The sequence below is a fragment of the Trichoplusia ni genome, chromosome 15, assembly GCF_003590095.1.
Source record: "Trichoplusia ni isolate ovarian cell line Hi5 chromosome 15, tn1, whole genome shotgun sequence".
In the NCBI taxonomy this organism is placed as follows: Eukaryota; Metazoa; Arthropoda; class Insecta; order Lepidoptera; family Noctuidae; genus Trichoplusia; species Trichoplusia ni.
This window is the reverse complement of record NC_039492.1, coordinates 7,425,801-7,439,939: the sequence shown is the minus strand read 5'-3', so window position 1 is coordinate 7,439,939 and position 14,139 is coordinate 7,425,801. Positions and strand designations below refer to the sequence as shown.

Sequence of the window (14,139 nt, the reverse complement as noted above, 5' to 3'; positions counted from 1 at the left end):
AACACGCATATTAACAAAGTATACCTAAAACCTTACATAAATCTGATATATTTATACTTGTTAAATGAATACGATAGATATTGATTCAAATGTTGTGTCGTAAACATGTAGGTAGGTGCCCAATATTTGATTGAACCCAAAATCATTAGATAAGTATTCAAATTTTAATTGGAAGTTATCGATTCATACAGCTCGGTCGTCCTGACACGAAAACCCGTGGCCTATTTTTTATTTCATCAGTTCTATTTTTTTATTTCTAGAAAACATTCAATCGGCCCACAGTGTATCGAATAAACTAGACACTGGCTGTTTCTATGTAGATAGTATGCTAACAAAGAGCGTTGTATTTCCCATTCCTGCTACTGGGTGTAGCATAGACAAATAGTCTCATATCCTATACAGATATAGGTAGGTATACGAACTCAAAGAAGTGTTGGAATATAATGATATCACGTGTACTTATTAAAATAGTCAATTAACAAGACAAATGAATAAACATCTAAATAATTATCAACATCATCGATAACCATTATTATTATTCCGTCAATGACTTGCTAAATTGCAGAGACCGTAGCCTAGAAGATATTACGCCATTCCGGAATAAATAGGCATTTCAAATGAGAAGAACGTTTATTTCTTAACTTCAAACGTTATTTATGTACAGAGGTAGGTAAGCGTAGAAGTGGGATGGCGCCTCGCAACAGTAAATTGAAAATGAAATTAAAATCGGTAACGTTTGTTGTTGGTCATGCCGACTTGCCGAAGCTGTGACGACTTTCCAAATTTCCAGTTGCTATTGAAGAAATAAAAACATTCCGGTATTTTATCAGCCGGCACAGGAGGAATGGCCGAGTAATTGGATCGCAGTCTTTTATCTCAAGGTATGTCGGTACAGAGATACGCTACCTTTCGTAACAAGGTCACTTATTTCTCCCGAGATTTGAATTTTCATTAAATTTTAACATCGTGTGTTCTCGTTTCTGTAGACCAAACTATAACTGTTCTTTTGTTTTATAGTTTTACACTACCTATGTCACGTACCAGCTAGCTAGTATAATTTTTTATTTGAAACACATATGTAGGTACCTACGTCTTTACAAATATAATTACACTTATCTTGAAGAACCGCAGTAAAAAAAGAACTTAGAAACTTTTCGCTTAATTAAAATAATTCCATTATTTAAAGGACTATCCATAACGTGGAAACCTACTAAGAAAGGCCGTCGCTGAATTTCAGCGCTGCAGTCGCCAGCAGCAAATGCTGAGCCAAGACCTTTTTGCAACAGCTGCGACATAGTAAATCGTTGTAAATTATTTTTAAGATTAGTTGCAAACTTTGGATACGTTTTAGCCTATCTCGTTTGTCTACACACTAACGTAAAAAGGAAAAGGCATTTAGTTTTTCTACTACGTCATTATTATGAGTATAGATAATATAATGCTTTAGTACGTTTGCAGTAGACCCAGACTTTTTAAAACGAGGGATCGAACCTATACAAAAGCCACAACTTCTTATATAGAAAGTCCTCTTTAATCCAGTATTAAGGCCTACGCCGTAGTTTACCTGACCCATAAGTAATTGCGGCGAACGCTTGACATTCGATGTATCCTCGCGGTAAGTTAGCTTCACACAATCTATACTTCACCACACCTAAGTTTTATACTCACTAACCTTTCCTTTTAGACACATTTAATAAAGTATAATACTTACCTACTAAATAATGCTACGACAATCTTGTTGCTACGAAAAAAAACTAATTTTGTAGACTAGAGTTTATTACTAGAAATAAACAGCGCTCTCCTTTGTGAATTCGTCTTGATTTTGTATAAATGTTCTTGCCACTGAGTATTATCAAAACTGTTAATTGTAATAATTTTATAACTATCTGATACCCACTTGACTAATAAACTATTTTAGATACTCTACCGACCTTTTTGCCTAGATTCAATGTCTTCAAGGGTCGTATCAAAGGAAGTTTCTCTTTATTATTATAAGAAAGCAGTGAACTAAAAACGGATGGTTGTTTAAAGAGTAGCTGTTTTTATATCACGAACAATGCTTTGTGGCCGTGCTTTACGCCTACGTTGGCGATCCAGCTCGCTGAGTGCTCGCTGAACCGAACCACCCGTCACCACTAACCTGTGTAGTTTAGAATAGTTACCCCTTAGGTGAAGGTTGTCATTCATCTAATGACAACCTGTAATGCTTATTGGTTTCGAGGAAACCTAACACACCTCACAGACAAGTGGTTAGTCAATCTATCGATGTCTCAAAAACATCCCGTATTCCTAGGAATATTATGCTTCTCATAAGTTAAAGTACATGGGACTTTAGAAGATAATGCTTGCGAATTTGATATGCAAATTAGTTTAAGCATTTTTTTATCTCCAACGATATATTATGGTTTTACGATTTATAGCAAGACGTAGGTACTAAAACTTATACAACCGCAGTGACTGCAGATGTAAATCGTATAAATATCGATTTATGCACATATATTGACGGCGGTAGTCCGTCGTACATTTAAGATCACTTGAATAATAAAAAGGCAACATAAATTTATAACAGTTGTCTGCTGACCCTAGCGTGGTTATAATAATCAAAACAGCAGATTACTGAATCGAGTAAAAAATAAAATAATATATTTTACAAGGCTTCACGAAAATGCTTCGTTAGGTATTTACTTTTTTGATATGGGTACGAAGGAAGGGTAGAGATTACAATAAAAACGCGAAGGCATCACTTAACTAATTTATTAATACTCGTAAAAAGTTAACATTTACTTTCTTTAGCGTCCATTAATATATTTCTTGACTGTAGAGTGGCGACGGCAAGGGTTCGGTCGTGTTTTTCTTCACTCAGCTGTAGCTGTAAGTTCTTGACTTCCATTTTCAATGTTTTGACTTCGTTCTGCAGCCGCATGACTATGGTCCATAAGCTCGGCGAGCCCTGCGCCGAACTAGAGTGTATCGGCAGCGACGGTGATCTCACCAAAGCCTCTATTGATGGATTCTCGTCGTCACATTCTGAAAATAGAATTACATGGAAGTATAACACATATTATTATCCAGTAAGCTTCCGATGGATATAATACCTGATACCCACCTTGTTAACCTTTGCTCAAGGTATAAATATATCGCTAAATATACTACAGTAAATAACTAATGCAGGGTGCACCTTTTTGTAGCTTCTGATAGGGCTTGCGAGGCGAGTTCTCGTTACAGAATATTATGTTAGTACAAAAATTACAAGTGATAGTATATTACATATTAACAAGTTGAGCACATTCTTTTTGGGAATGAGAATTAATAAGGAGAACTTCAAACAAGTACCAAGACGTTAATAATAACTACAGTTCGATAGAAAAATAAATATAATATATTGTACCACACAATTTCGTTAACTTATATAAAGGTAATGAAAGATTATAAGAATCGAGATACATAGAGTATATAATATATGATTATTTCGAATAACTTATACCTCATCCATATAAAAATTAATCTAGTGCTTTCGTATTAAAGAAGTGGAATCAATATATTCATTTTAGGGACAAAGTTACGACAAACATTAAAACTAGACGAGGAACAAGTTGTACAATATGATCCTTATAACGAGTACACAGACATTTAGAATGTAAAAAAATGTTCAAACTTTTTCATAACATAAATCATATTCAATATACATTACATATGGCTTCTAGACGATGGAACCCTTGAAAATCGGTCTAAAAGCAGCAGAAAAAATAATACAACATAGGTGACATACATAAATATGCAATATTATATAAACAACTACGTAAATATAAGATATCAACTTTGACATGAAATATGCGTGTAATACTGTGACTATTTATGCAGTCTGATTCCATATCGATTCTGAAAATCAGTACAACAATATAAAGAATTTAAATGTCTGAGTATATCTGTATTTTCTGACACCTTCCTTTTTTAAATTATATAATGTGCAATCGATTCGAGGCAAACACGTTTATATACAACTGCTTTCTTACACGTCTCGCTTCTGAATAAAGCTTAGAAAGCTTAAGGAGGGTTTACACTAGCGTCGTAAGCGCGTACAAAAACAATGGAAGCGTGTCGCGGCAGACAGAAAAAGACAAAGACAGTTACAACATTACAAGTTCATTCGGGTCGATTGTGACACGATAAACTAGAGGAATCAGACCATATAAACAGAGTAGAGGCGCAATAAGCTTTATATTTTTAAGAACAACACAATATATATAGTATTAAATACGTATATTAATAAATTAAAATCCCACGCTTAAAGGCATACTTTGGTTAGTTCTTTTAACTAATACATGATAGTTTACAAGAAAATAAAAATACAACTACACACATTTTTTTAACGGAAAAATTCTTTACTTTTACAAATTTACGTATAAGATAACAAAAATATGTTGTTAATTTAATAAATTAGCAATTTTTTATCACATTCCCACAATTAAAGCGCAGACGACGATATCCCAAAACGTTGGCTAACCCGAGATAGTGAAGTGCTCTGATTATTTTGCAATGCTAAGGAAATGGCGATAACAGCTTATGTTAACATCATCTGAAATTAACTCAACGTATGGAAGTTATGTTTATGTATTTTCATACATCGTCAATAATCGCCACTACAGCTTCATAAAAATAAAGATTTCGAACAAATATAATAATATTATAACACCGTACCGTGCGGTATAGATACTAAGTCACAAAGGCATCAAACATTTTGCCCGACCAACAATAAATCGATAGCTGCATGTCAATGATCTCGGTTCGCAAAAGCCGTGCTCTGTTGGGTTTAGAAACGTGTTTTTTGTTACTATTTTGTTCCAACTTTTAATTTTTTCGTGAAAATGAAACGAAATGTTTACCCATTAATATTTTAGGGAGAGGAATAACATTAATAATAAAGTTATATGTTTGGATAACACGGAGAGGTAACATTACTTTATGCAATCAGAATAATCGAAGATATTAAATTAAATAGTAATCAGCAAAGAACCAGAGTGTGGGAACAGCATAAGGCGAATTTCCAGTTTCCACTTCAATTAATCAGTGCCAGCATATGCTTGACAAGCTTCACTATTTTTAGCTCTTTTCCCTAATGGGCTGTGGGAATAGCGCTTCGCTGAATCTATAATATGTTTGTTGGTGACGCAAAATATGTGTAATGCAATCTGTTTTTTTTTAGTATTAAGATAACCGAAACGTAGTTGAATATTTTTAAATATTATTACGTATGGAACGAAACAACAGATCATAATATGTATATTATCGAGACAAAAATGAATAGAGAAGGACAGACGTGTAGATAAGTGATACAATGGCACAAGTTTAAGCGTAGGCAGTATTGAAGTTGGCACTGGAACAGTATGTCCGTATGTAAATGTTGCATGCAGTGCATTGCGCTATCCTGTTCAATATTAAATGAATGGCACGCGGCGCCGGCCGCTTGTTGTCCTGCGATTACCCGCCACACAATCTAATAACTTGCCTCGCTCATCTCTATTAGCCTTTACCACTACAAATAAATAAATTTTCCATCTGAAAAATGTTTAATTATACTATTCATTTCATACATCGCCATCATAGACGTCGAAGTACGTGTCACTACTATTTATAAAGCAGGTGACGCAAGTTTAATTGGTATTTACAGACTAATATTTCATTTTATTTTTGTAACAACTTTATTTCACTATTATGTGAATATATTTGTACAGTTTCAGTACTTTCAGTATAAATTGTATTACAGCGTGAACTACATAACGTAAACAAAACATGAATCACATTTAATAAGGTAATTAGAATGAATCTATTTAAGCATATATTTATACCCATGTGATGAATTACTAACGATATAAAAATTATATATTCACGATAAAACTTTAATGACTCCTAATAGCGTCTGCGTATAAAAAGCACCATTTGGCATTTCATGGATTGCAATCATAGATATAATAAAATACACATCCTTGGCATTTTTCCATCACATTTAAATTCACCAATTCATGGTTATAGAAATTACGCTTAGACATTATTATATATTATACTTACATACTACTATTTGTTATAAGCATAACCATGCACTTAATACCATAATTGTATGCACCAAATATTTATAAAATATACAAGCATCTAAAATTATTTTCTCTAATTACTAAATAATACTGCACACATGCACTATGTATATGAAAATCTATGTAAACATAGATAACACGCTTGATCGTTCGTTACATTAAGCCTACAACAATGGCACTAGCACGAAACTGGGAGCAAAGCGAATAAGTTTACTCCACTCAGTCGCTCTGCTTACAATTCACCTCGTATTAGAACACGTTACTACATCTAGTTTCTTAAATGATCAACAAAAAAATGAAAATGCGATTATTAAAAAACAAACAATAGGAGATATTAATTAGTCAATGGGGTCAGCTTTGGTTAAATGTGAAATTTGAATATGAAACAACCTTTCAGCGGTCACACCTGTCATGAGATTACATGACGTGTTTACAATCTAAGGATAATCCGAGCGAACAGCCAAAAATGATATGTAGGAACAGTAATTGAGCATAAACAAAATATGTTCTACTTATGTCAATCGAAATGATGAGATTTAGTGAGTTGTTTGACAAAAGTGCCACAGCACCATGTGGATGAGCGCGCGGAGCGGGAGGCCGTGGAAGGCGAAGGAACAGACAAGACGGGCCGGAGCGGCGGCGCCAGGCTGGGGTGCGAGCCACTGCGCCGCTCCCGGCCGCACAGCAGCTTCTGCCGCCGCTCCTCCGAGCACTCCCACAGATTAGGGTTCGAGCGGTTCATGTCCAGCTTGCGCTCCGACAGCAGCCGCCGAGTGTCCGGCCCGCGATACAGATACGTGTCCGCCGCAGACGAGCTTTTGTTACGCTTCACTTTCGTAGATTTACTACAGCCGGCATATTCGGGCGTGTTACTTCGCTGGACGGTCGGGAGTTTAGTGTAGTTATAGTGAGGTATGTTAGTAGCGGGTGCGTGATATTGTACTTTACCGAGAGATAAGTGGCCGCAGTCCACTGCAGGTGCGATATAAAGGCAGCCGCATGTAACAAAATAGAAAGATTCAGACTACGAGAACAGCAGAACTATTGAGATTCACGATTTTCCTGGTTTATCAGCTACGCCTTATTCCGGCTCGATAACAAGTTTGTACACAATGCAGAGAGATTCTTGCAATTTGTTAGTGACAAGAAATATTTGGTGATGGTAGTAGTGAGAGAATGCTTAACATACTTAACTGGAAGATCGGATAACTGAGTCAGTACTCGATACTATCATAAAATAAATAAATAATCTCTACAAGGACTAGCTACTTTGTACTCATACGAACTAAGAATACATGAAAATACTTTTCAATAAATTAAAAAGGTATGACACGTATTTAATAATTAATACTCTAATTACGATATCAGATCTACGATAAGTATATAGAGAACAAGAGATTGTCAAGCATGCTGCACATGCATTTAGAGATGTGTGCCTACATAAATATCGACATAAACATGGGAGATATACTGAGCGTTGAAATTAATATAGTCATACACGATGTGCTTAATAATTAATAAATATTATCGTCATAACACCAACAACAGCAAACTTGAACAAATATTATTTTCAAGCGCTACTTTTGTGACTAGCGAAAAATTTGGTTTCATGTTTTAAATACAGAACTTTCATTCTAAGAACCAACTGATAATACGGTTTCTTGACTTCGCATGTCTCCTCCTTGTCGACTCGAATATCTCCAGCGGAATATTGGGTACTGCATAATAAATACGCTGTGTTAGTGGAGGATATACCGAATACTTTTACGTTGATAATAAATTATAACAGTATTTGCTCTACAATTTACACTCGAACAAAAGCTTAGTATGCGTCGATCTCACATTTTTTAAAGCCGTGTTTTATTTGTCGGTAATATTAAGAGACACGATGTAGTCAATGTAATTAGCAATAACATACAAGTTCCGCCGTAGCAACAATAGCTAGTCAAATATTATTTGTCTACTGCAATATAAACAAGAGATGCTGATCATGTGGTACAGTGAGACAAGGCTAGCACTCACCTGAACTAACAGCATTCCTACACCGCGCCGACGTGCAATACGCCTCGATAACTTTCAATATCAAGGCGTCTTCTTCGTAAGAGTTTGACTTTCGTTGATGCGGCGCATATGGGTGCGTCGGTCCAATGTTTTCGTCCGAACCAACAGTGAATGATTGCGGCCTGAGTGGCGGCGCTGGCCGTAAACATGTTATGCTCCAACCTATATGTAATTCAAAGGAAAAGACGCAGAAAGTAGTCACATGTTATTCATTAGCTATCAACATGGAGATATACATATTCATAACTAACATGAATGTTGAATAATTATGACGTGTCTTATTTGGAATACACACACAGCGGCCTAGAATTTGGGTTGAATCCAGGAGCTACCGCCCTGAGTTTTAAAATATATTTCTACCACATACCTCTACGAATATCGGCGAAATAAGAAGAAAAAACTTACCTTTATTGCTGTAGTTTGAGCCAGCAGTGTCAATAAAGTCAACAGATGAAAACTTTTTCCCGATAGGAGTTTTATTTGGCTTCGCTGGTGATTGGTCAAGAGAATCGCACGAGTTTAATAGCCATCGCGCGGACTGATTCTTTTGTTTATTTTTTTGCGTTTGTTGCGTATGTTGTGTGTAGCTTTGATGATTGTTGAATGAATGGGATCTTTTGTGGTTTGTTAGACCAGAAGATAAATCAGAATTATTGCTGTCGCTCATGGCCATCTGTTGAAAAATTAAAAACTGTTACAAGACTTTGTAGACACAATTAGAAAGAATTGTTAAATAGGTAAAACCTTTGTAATTAGCGTAAACATAGACATATTTGTACAAATAATAACAATTAAAATCAATAATTTTTCACCTCCAGCGGCTGTTCAAATATGATTAAGCAAGGGTATATAGCGGACATACGCCAAATATGTCATAAACGCAAAAATTCAACAACCAAGACTCCTTTCCACATCATCAGTTGGTACAGCTTCAAATCCCAGTTCTAATGGGTTTTAATGTTTAATTAAAACATCGATACTTCACTGGTGAATGTTTATATCCATGTACTTATAGGAACAGGTAAATAAAGCCTTACCATGCATATTTTCATCTTAATTGGTTAGTATAATTACATGATTTCTACTTGCAGTGATTGATTTTAGTTAGTATGATGAATAAACACAGGCAAGGATGATCAAGTAAAGCACTGCAACACTGGGGTAACTCTAATGGCAGTATTAATCTAATGGTTACAAATCCTCAAGGCAATATTATCTTCAAACCAGTGACACAAATCAGTAGCTCTTTACAAAAGAATAATCCTTGCCTGAGTCGGTGACCACGGTAATGGGTAACTTTGCTTTCATCCACCAGTGTGCGTACAAATCGGAACGATACACCACAAAACCAGATTGGGCTTCAGCTAAACCCTTCTGCACTTTTGACAAGTCCTCACTGCGTGATCTCGTTTTTCGCACTTGCGAATAATTTGGGTCTACACTTGTACTTTCTTTGCCAAATACATCGCGATTCCGAGGCGCTTGAGCTCGGGATTGCCTTTCAGTATAGTCGTTATCAGAAGTCTCTCGATAAATACGCATGTGGTAATGCAAGCTAGGCTTTGATCGTTCTGTTATATTCAGAGTACTCCACTGGCACGGCAGCGGTTGACGAACATTTTTAGGTATTTCCAAATGAGTGCTTGGCTTTCTGTATACTCTCGGCGGAGGTTCTGGTTTTAGCCTGATCTCTGGTACATAACGTTCTATGTTTCTCCTTATGGACGTGCGTTTGATTTGAGTCGATGTTACTAGTGGTGCCGCGGCATACGTCGATGTCACATTCATATTGGACGAGTCCATGACGTCTAGACTATTTTCTGACGTTACGCTCGTGACACAAGACGTCCTCGCAGTGGATCCGAAGGGCGAAGTACATCTGCATTGATCCTCAAAGGCAGCAGCTTCTATTTCTGACAGAGTTACTTTCTTCCGATGATCGGCATCAAAACTACCTTGAGATAAATTAGTCAAGGAGCATTTTGATGGGTTTGAACTTTTGTCATGTGCGTCTGATTCGTTCCCTGTATTGCCAGAGCCCTGATATTCGTGCATGTTTAATTCCGGTGACGCTAGATTGCAGCTTCCCACAACACCTGAATCGGATGATCGCGGACTGGGGCACACAGACCTATTACAACATTCGCACTTTCTATGCGACTTGTGGTTTTCAGACTGAGAACTCATTCTTTGATTCCTAGCGTCTTCTTTTCTGTTGTAATTCTCAGTCTCTACCATGGACCTGGACATCGATCGCCTTAACCTTTTGTCAGAGTTTAGCGAATGTTTTCGGAAAGGCACGTTAGTGTTAAGATTCACGTTGATGATCTTCATGTTTTCTTCCTCGTTTCTAAACATCGGTGGTGGATCTATGATAATAGACTCTATAGGACTATGATTAAGTTTAGGCGACGCTGGTGGATCTAAATGTTGTAATACATCTGATGGCAAAGTTTGGTCGTACTCGTCTGTTTCATGTGTATAATTCTCTTCCGTGGATTTCCAAAGCTTTGGGACGGCTTCGTTTTTTGCACTAATATTAGGAAAACTCCTCCTTGTTGGTATAAAATCTTTTTCATCACTTCCAAGTATATCGATTTGAGTATTTTGATCCATATTAACTAAATCTTCGCAGGCCATGTACGTTCTAGCTTCGAAACTAGAATTTTCCGTACTTTCGGAATGTAAAGCAAGCGGATGCAAATTATTAGTACCTCCCCTAGAGACCCGGTGATATTGTTGGCCACTGTCAATAGTGTTAATAGTGTTGTGGTTTTGTTTGCTGCCAGTGATGCCCTCGAATATGTTACGAGTACAGTCGACTCTGGCTATCGATGGATTTTCACCCAAATGCATATCAGAAGAGTTATCGAAATAGCGTACATAACCGAAATTGCTACCCCAGCTGCTACATGACGATATTGTTCGTGGACTGTCCATGGCATTTTGCCTTAATATCTTGGAGCAGTTAAACGCCTCAGCGTCAGTACAACTTGAGCTCGTATACGACTCAGTTCCGTCTGTATCTTTATCACTCTCATCGCTATCAGAGTATTCTGTATCTGCACCTATTGTACCATCATCTTCTATTTTAAGACGGATATGATTTTTGTGTCTCCTTCTCACAGGCAACCCAGTTAATTCGAAAGCTTTAGCCCAGGTCCTTTCATGTAAAAGTTTTCGCAACATTTGTCTCGTGATAACTTTTTTCTTAACGAGCCTCGCGAAGTATTTGGTCAATGAATAGTAAGGTGATGCAGAAGGGTAGCTAGGCGGCGGTAGTGTCACGTGATAAAGGCTGCGGCGACTAGAGTTGATGCTAGACAACGCCCCTTCAGAAGGAGAGCGGGTCAGCTATACAACCAAAATTACAAAATACCTTAGTCATCATCAGATACCAATATTACATATATAGTTTCTAGGAGTGTTGTGTATCAAATAGGTTAAAAATTAAGTATTTGAATGATATACTTACATGAGGTAAAGATTGCGGCTGGCCAGGCTCATGAGCAGGGCTGCTGGTGTTTGAGTGCTTTTGCAACAGGCTCACCCAATTATCAGCCTCAGCTCTTGTCTGACATACAGCGACAATTGTGTCTATCATCGGACCACCTATTTCAAATGCATTTTTTCTGGTTTCTGTATCTTCCAATTTCGAGACTGTGATACCAGTCAGAGGTAGACATCCCTAAAAAATCAGAAATTGATAATAATACAGTATTTTGTCTTTCTACATACCAAAGTTGTTTAATAAACTTACTTCATAAACAAAAGCCGAAACTCTTTTGCTGACTGAAAGTAAAAGTAGCGCCGAAGGAAATAGTACGAGGTAGCGGTCTTGATGTGAGGGGCCCACAGCTACACTACCCATATGTAACACGTCGCCCAGAGACGCAAGTTCACCACCAGGCCAGCCGCGAACCTCGCCAGTGACCACTTGAAGCTCCAGTTCTTTTTGTCGCCGTAACGCCGCACAACCACTCTAAAATAATTAGCGGTGTACATCTTCAAATTCAATTTAATTTTCTTAGGGCACACTCTCAAAATGTCTTTTGTAATGCAACTTACAGCAATATCCTTGTAAACAACAGATGCTCTGTGAGTGTCTCCTCTATCGGGGTGGGCTTCATGGACATGCCTGGCCAGTTCTTGTAACATAGCCGGATACTTTCCTAATCTCCGGAAAGGCTTAGATAGACCTGCTGTTAACACAAGCACACCAGGGCAAACAGCACCAGCTTCCTCCATCCATGTATTTAGCTCTTCCCTAGAAATTTCATATTATTATATTAATTGACCATTGATTTCTAAATTAATTTGAATTGAATTCTACCATTGAATTCTAAAACTTACTTGTACTTATCAAGAATGCAAACAGCTTTAGGATGACCGGAGCAGTATGTTTGATGAACAGTCTTTATTTTTGGGGCCCATTGTAAAAATAGACCACCTACTCTCTGGTCAGGGCCAGTCTTTGTAGCACACTCATCCAACAAAGCAAGGAACTGCTCATGAACTTGTAGCACCTCATTTATATTACCAGTTAACTGCCTGAATTCATCCCTGGTTAGCCTACAAAATAAGAATGAAATAGACTATAATCTTGAAAAATATTGTTTCTACTACTGTCTGATATACCATTAGCAGATAACTCCTTATTAATAAAAATCATAGTAACTACATGAATGCATATGCAAAACTTAATTTACCATAAATACCAAACTGAATTTTTGTTTAGCACAAAATACAGATTAGTTAAGACAAGTAGAGATAAACTTAATTGAGCACTCAATACTCACATATCACTTTTTTCCAAGGGTTGTAAAAAATTGCTGACAAGGCCTTGCATCTCAGCAACATGAGCCTTTTCAGAATCTATGATATCTTTGAGAACAACATTTCTAAATGCTTGTATTTCTGATGCTGCCCTTATAGGTGAAGTTGTAACAGAACCTGTAGGATCTGTAAAATGGAATTGTATCATTGGAAGAATTCTCTTTAAAACTGCTTAAGATGTTATTGTACCTAGCTTACCTTTATACTCAGTCACATAGTTGCTGGGGAACCAGCCTGTAGTTTCACCCAAAGTCCCCTCCCACCATCCTCCTTCCTCCTTTTGGGTAACAGTAATAATATCACCTTTCTTGAAACATAGCTCGTCATTGTTTTTACCCTTAAAAGAATATATCGCTTTCACCAAGCAATTATCCGTAGACATTTTATTCAATTCCTGGCACCATTATAGGAAACCTAAAAATTAGATAACCGTAAGAGAAACCTTTTTTTGCCTTCGTATACACACTTGCATCGTTATTAATAAATAATTGTTCTATAAGAGAACTAGGTTTGTTTAAGACTGAAATATTTTATGGACAGCTCATAGAAATAACAGGAAGTGTTGGTGTCAGAGTAACATTTTTAATATAGTATGATTTATATTAGTAAGGATTACTATAGAACACTTTATTACACTGCATTTAGATAAAATAAGAGATTTACACCGAAATTAACTGATTATCAACGTACAAAAACGTAAAATCCTCGATTTTCACGGACTTCCAGTTCCAAAAATAAATAGACCACAGACTAAACAATACAGCTATAGACAAAATAAAATTTAAAAGTGACAAGAGACTAAACGTAGATTATGTGTGCACACTCGAATAATAAAACCCTATTCTAATAAAATTAAATTGCAAATCAACTTATTTCTATCACATTATTGTTAAGCGTGTGCATTTATTATCGATTGCTAAAATGTTGGCTTACCAAAATTATTAATTCCTCAATTATTTTGGCGGCCAAGTCACCGGCAATTTTTGGATGTATGACTAATTTCAATATAATAATTTATTCTGTTGTATAATGCATTATCTACGACGAGTAGTCTGACCTGCGTAAGAGTCCTATGCTTTTTGGAAGAATCACCGAAATTCTTATGGATTCAAGAACTCTGCTGCCTCACCTTTATTTAGAATATACTTCCATA

The 14,139-nt window shown here is 36.6% G+C and overlaps 1 protein-coding gene across 2 annotated transcripts; it reads right to left on the bottom strand.

Annotated features, from left to right (window-relative positions):
* Positions 1–2,738: 2,738 nt before the first annotated feature.
* Positions 2,739–13,769, bottom strand: LOC113501504 (rho guanine nucleotide exchange factor 7). 2 transcript variants are annotated; one of them, XM_026882677.1, is made up of 10 exons: positions 13,677–13,767; positions 13,185–13,400; positions 12,950–13,112; positions 12,504–12,722; positions 12,219–12,417; positions 11,911–12,132; positions 11,626–11,838; positions 8,556–8,823; positions 8,112–8,312; positions 2,739–3,027 (listed from the first exon to the last, which is right to left on the bottom strand). In XM_026882677.1, the coding sequence occupies exons 2-10, from the start codon at positions 13,366–13,368 to the stop codon at positions 2,774–2,776; spliced, it is 1,923 nt and encodes a 640-aa protein (XP_026738478.1). In that variant the 5' UTR covers positions 13,369–13,400; positions 13,677–13,767; the 3' UTR covers positions 2,739–2,773. The 2 variants fall into 2 exon arrangements, with proteins under 2 accessions (XP_026738478.1, XP_026738476.1); XM_026882675.1 differs by lacking the exons at positions 2,739–3,027; positions 8,112–8,312 and adding an exon at positions 9,419–11,504 and having other exon boundaries at positions 8,705–8,823; positions 13,677–13,769.
* Positions 13,770–14,139: the final 370 nt, after the last annotated feature.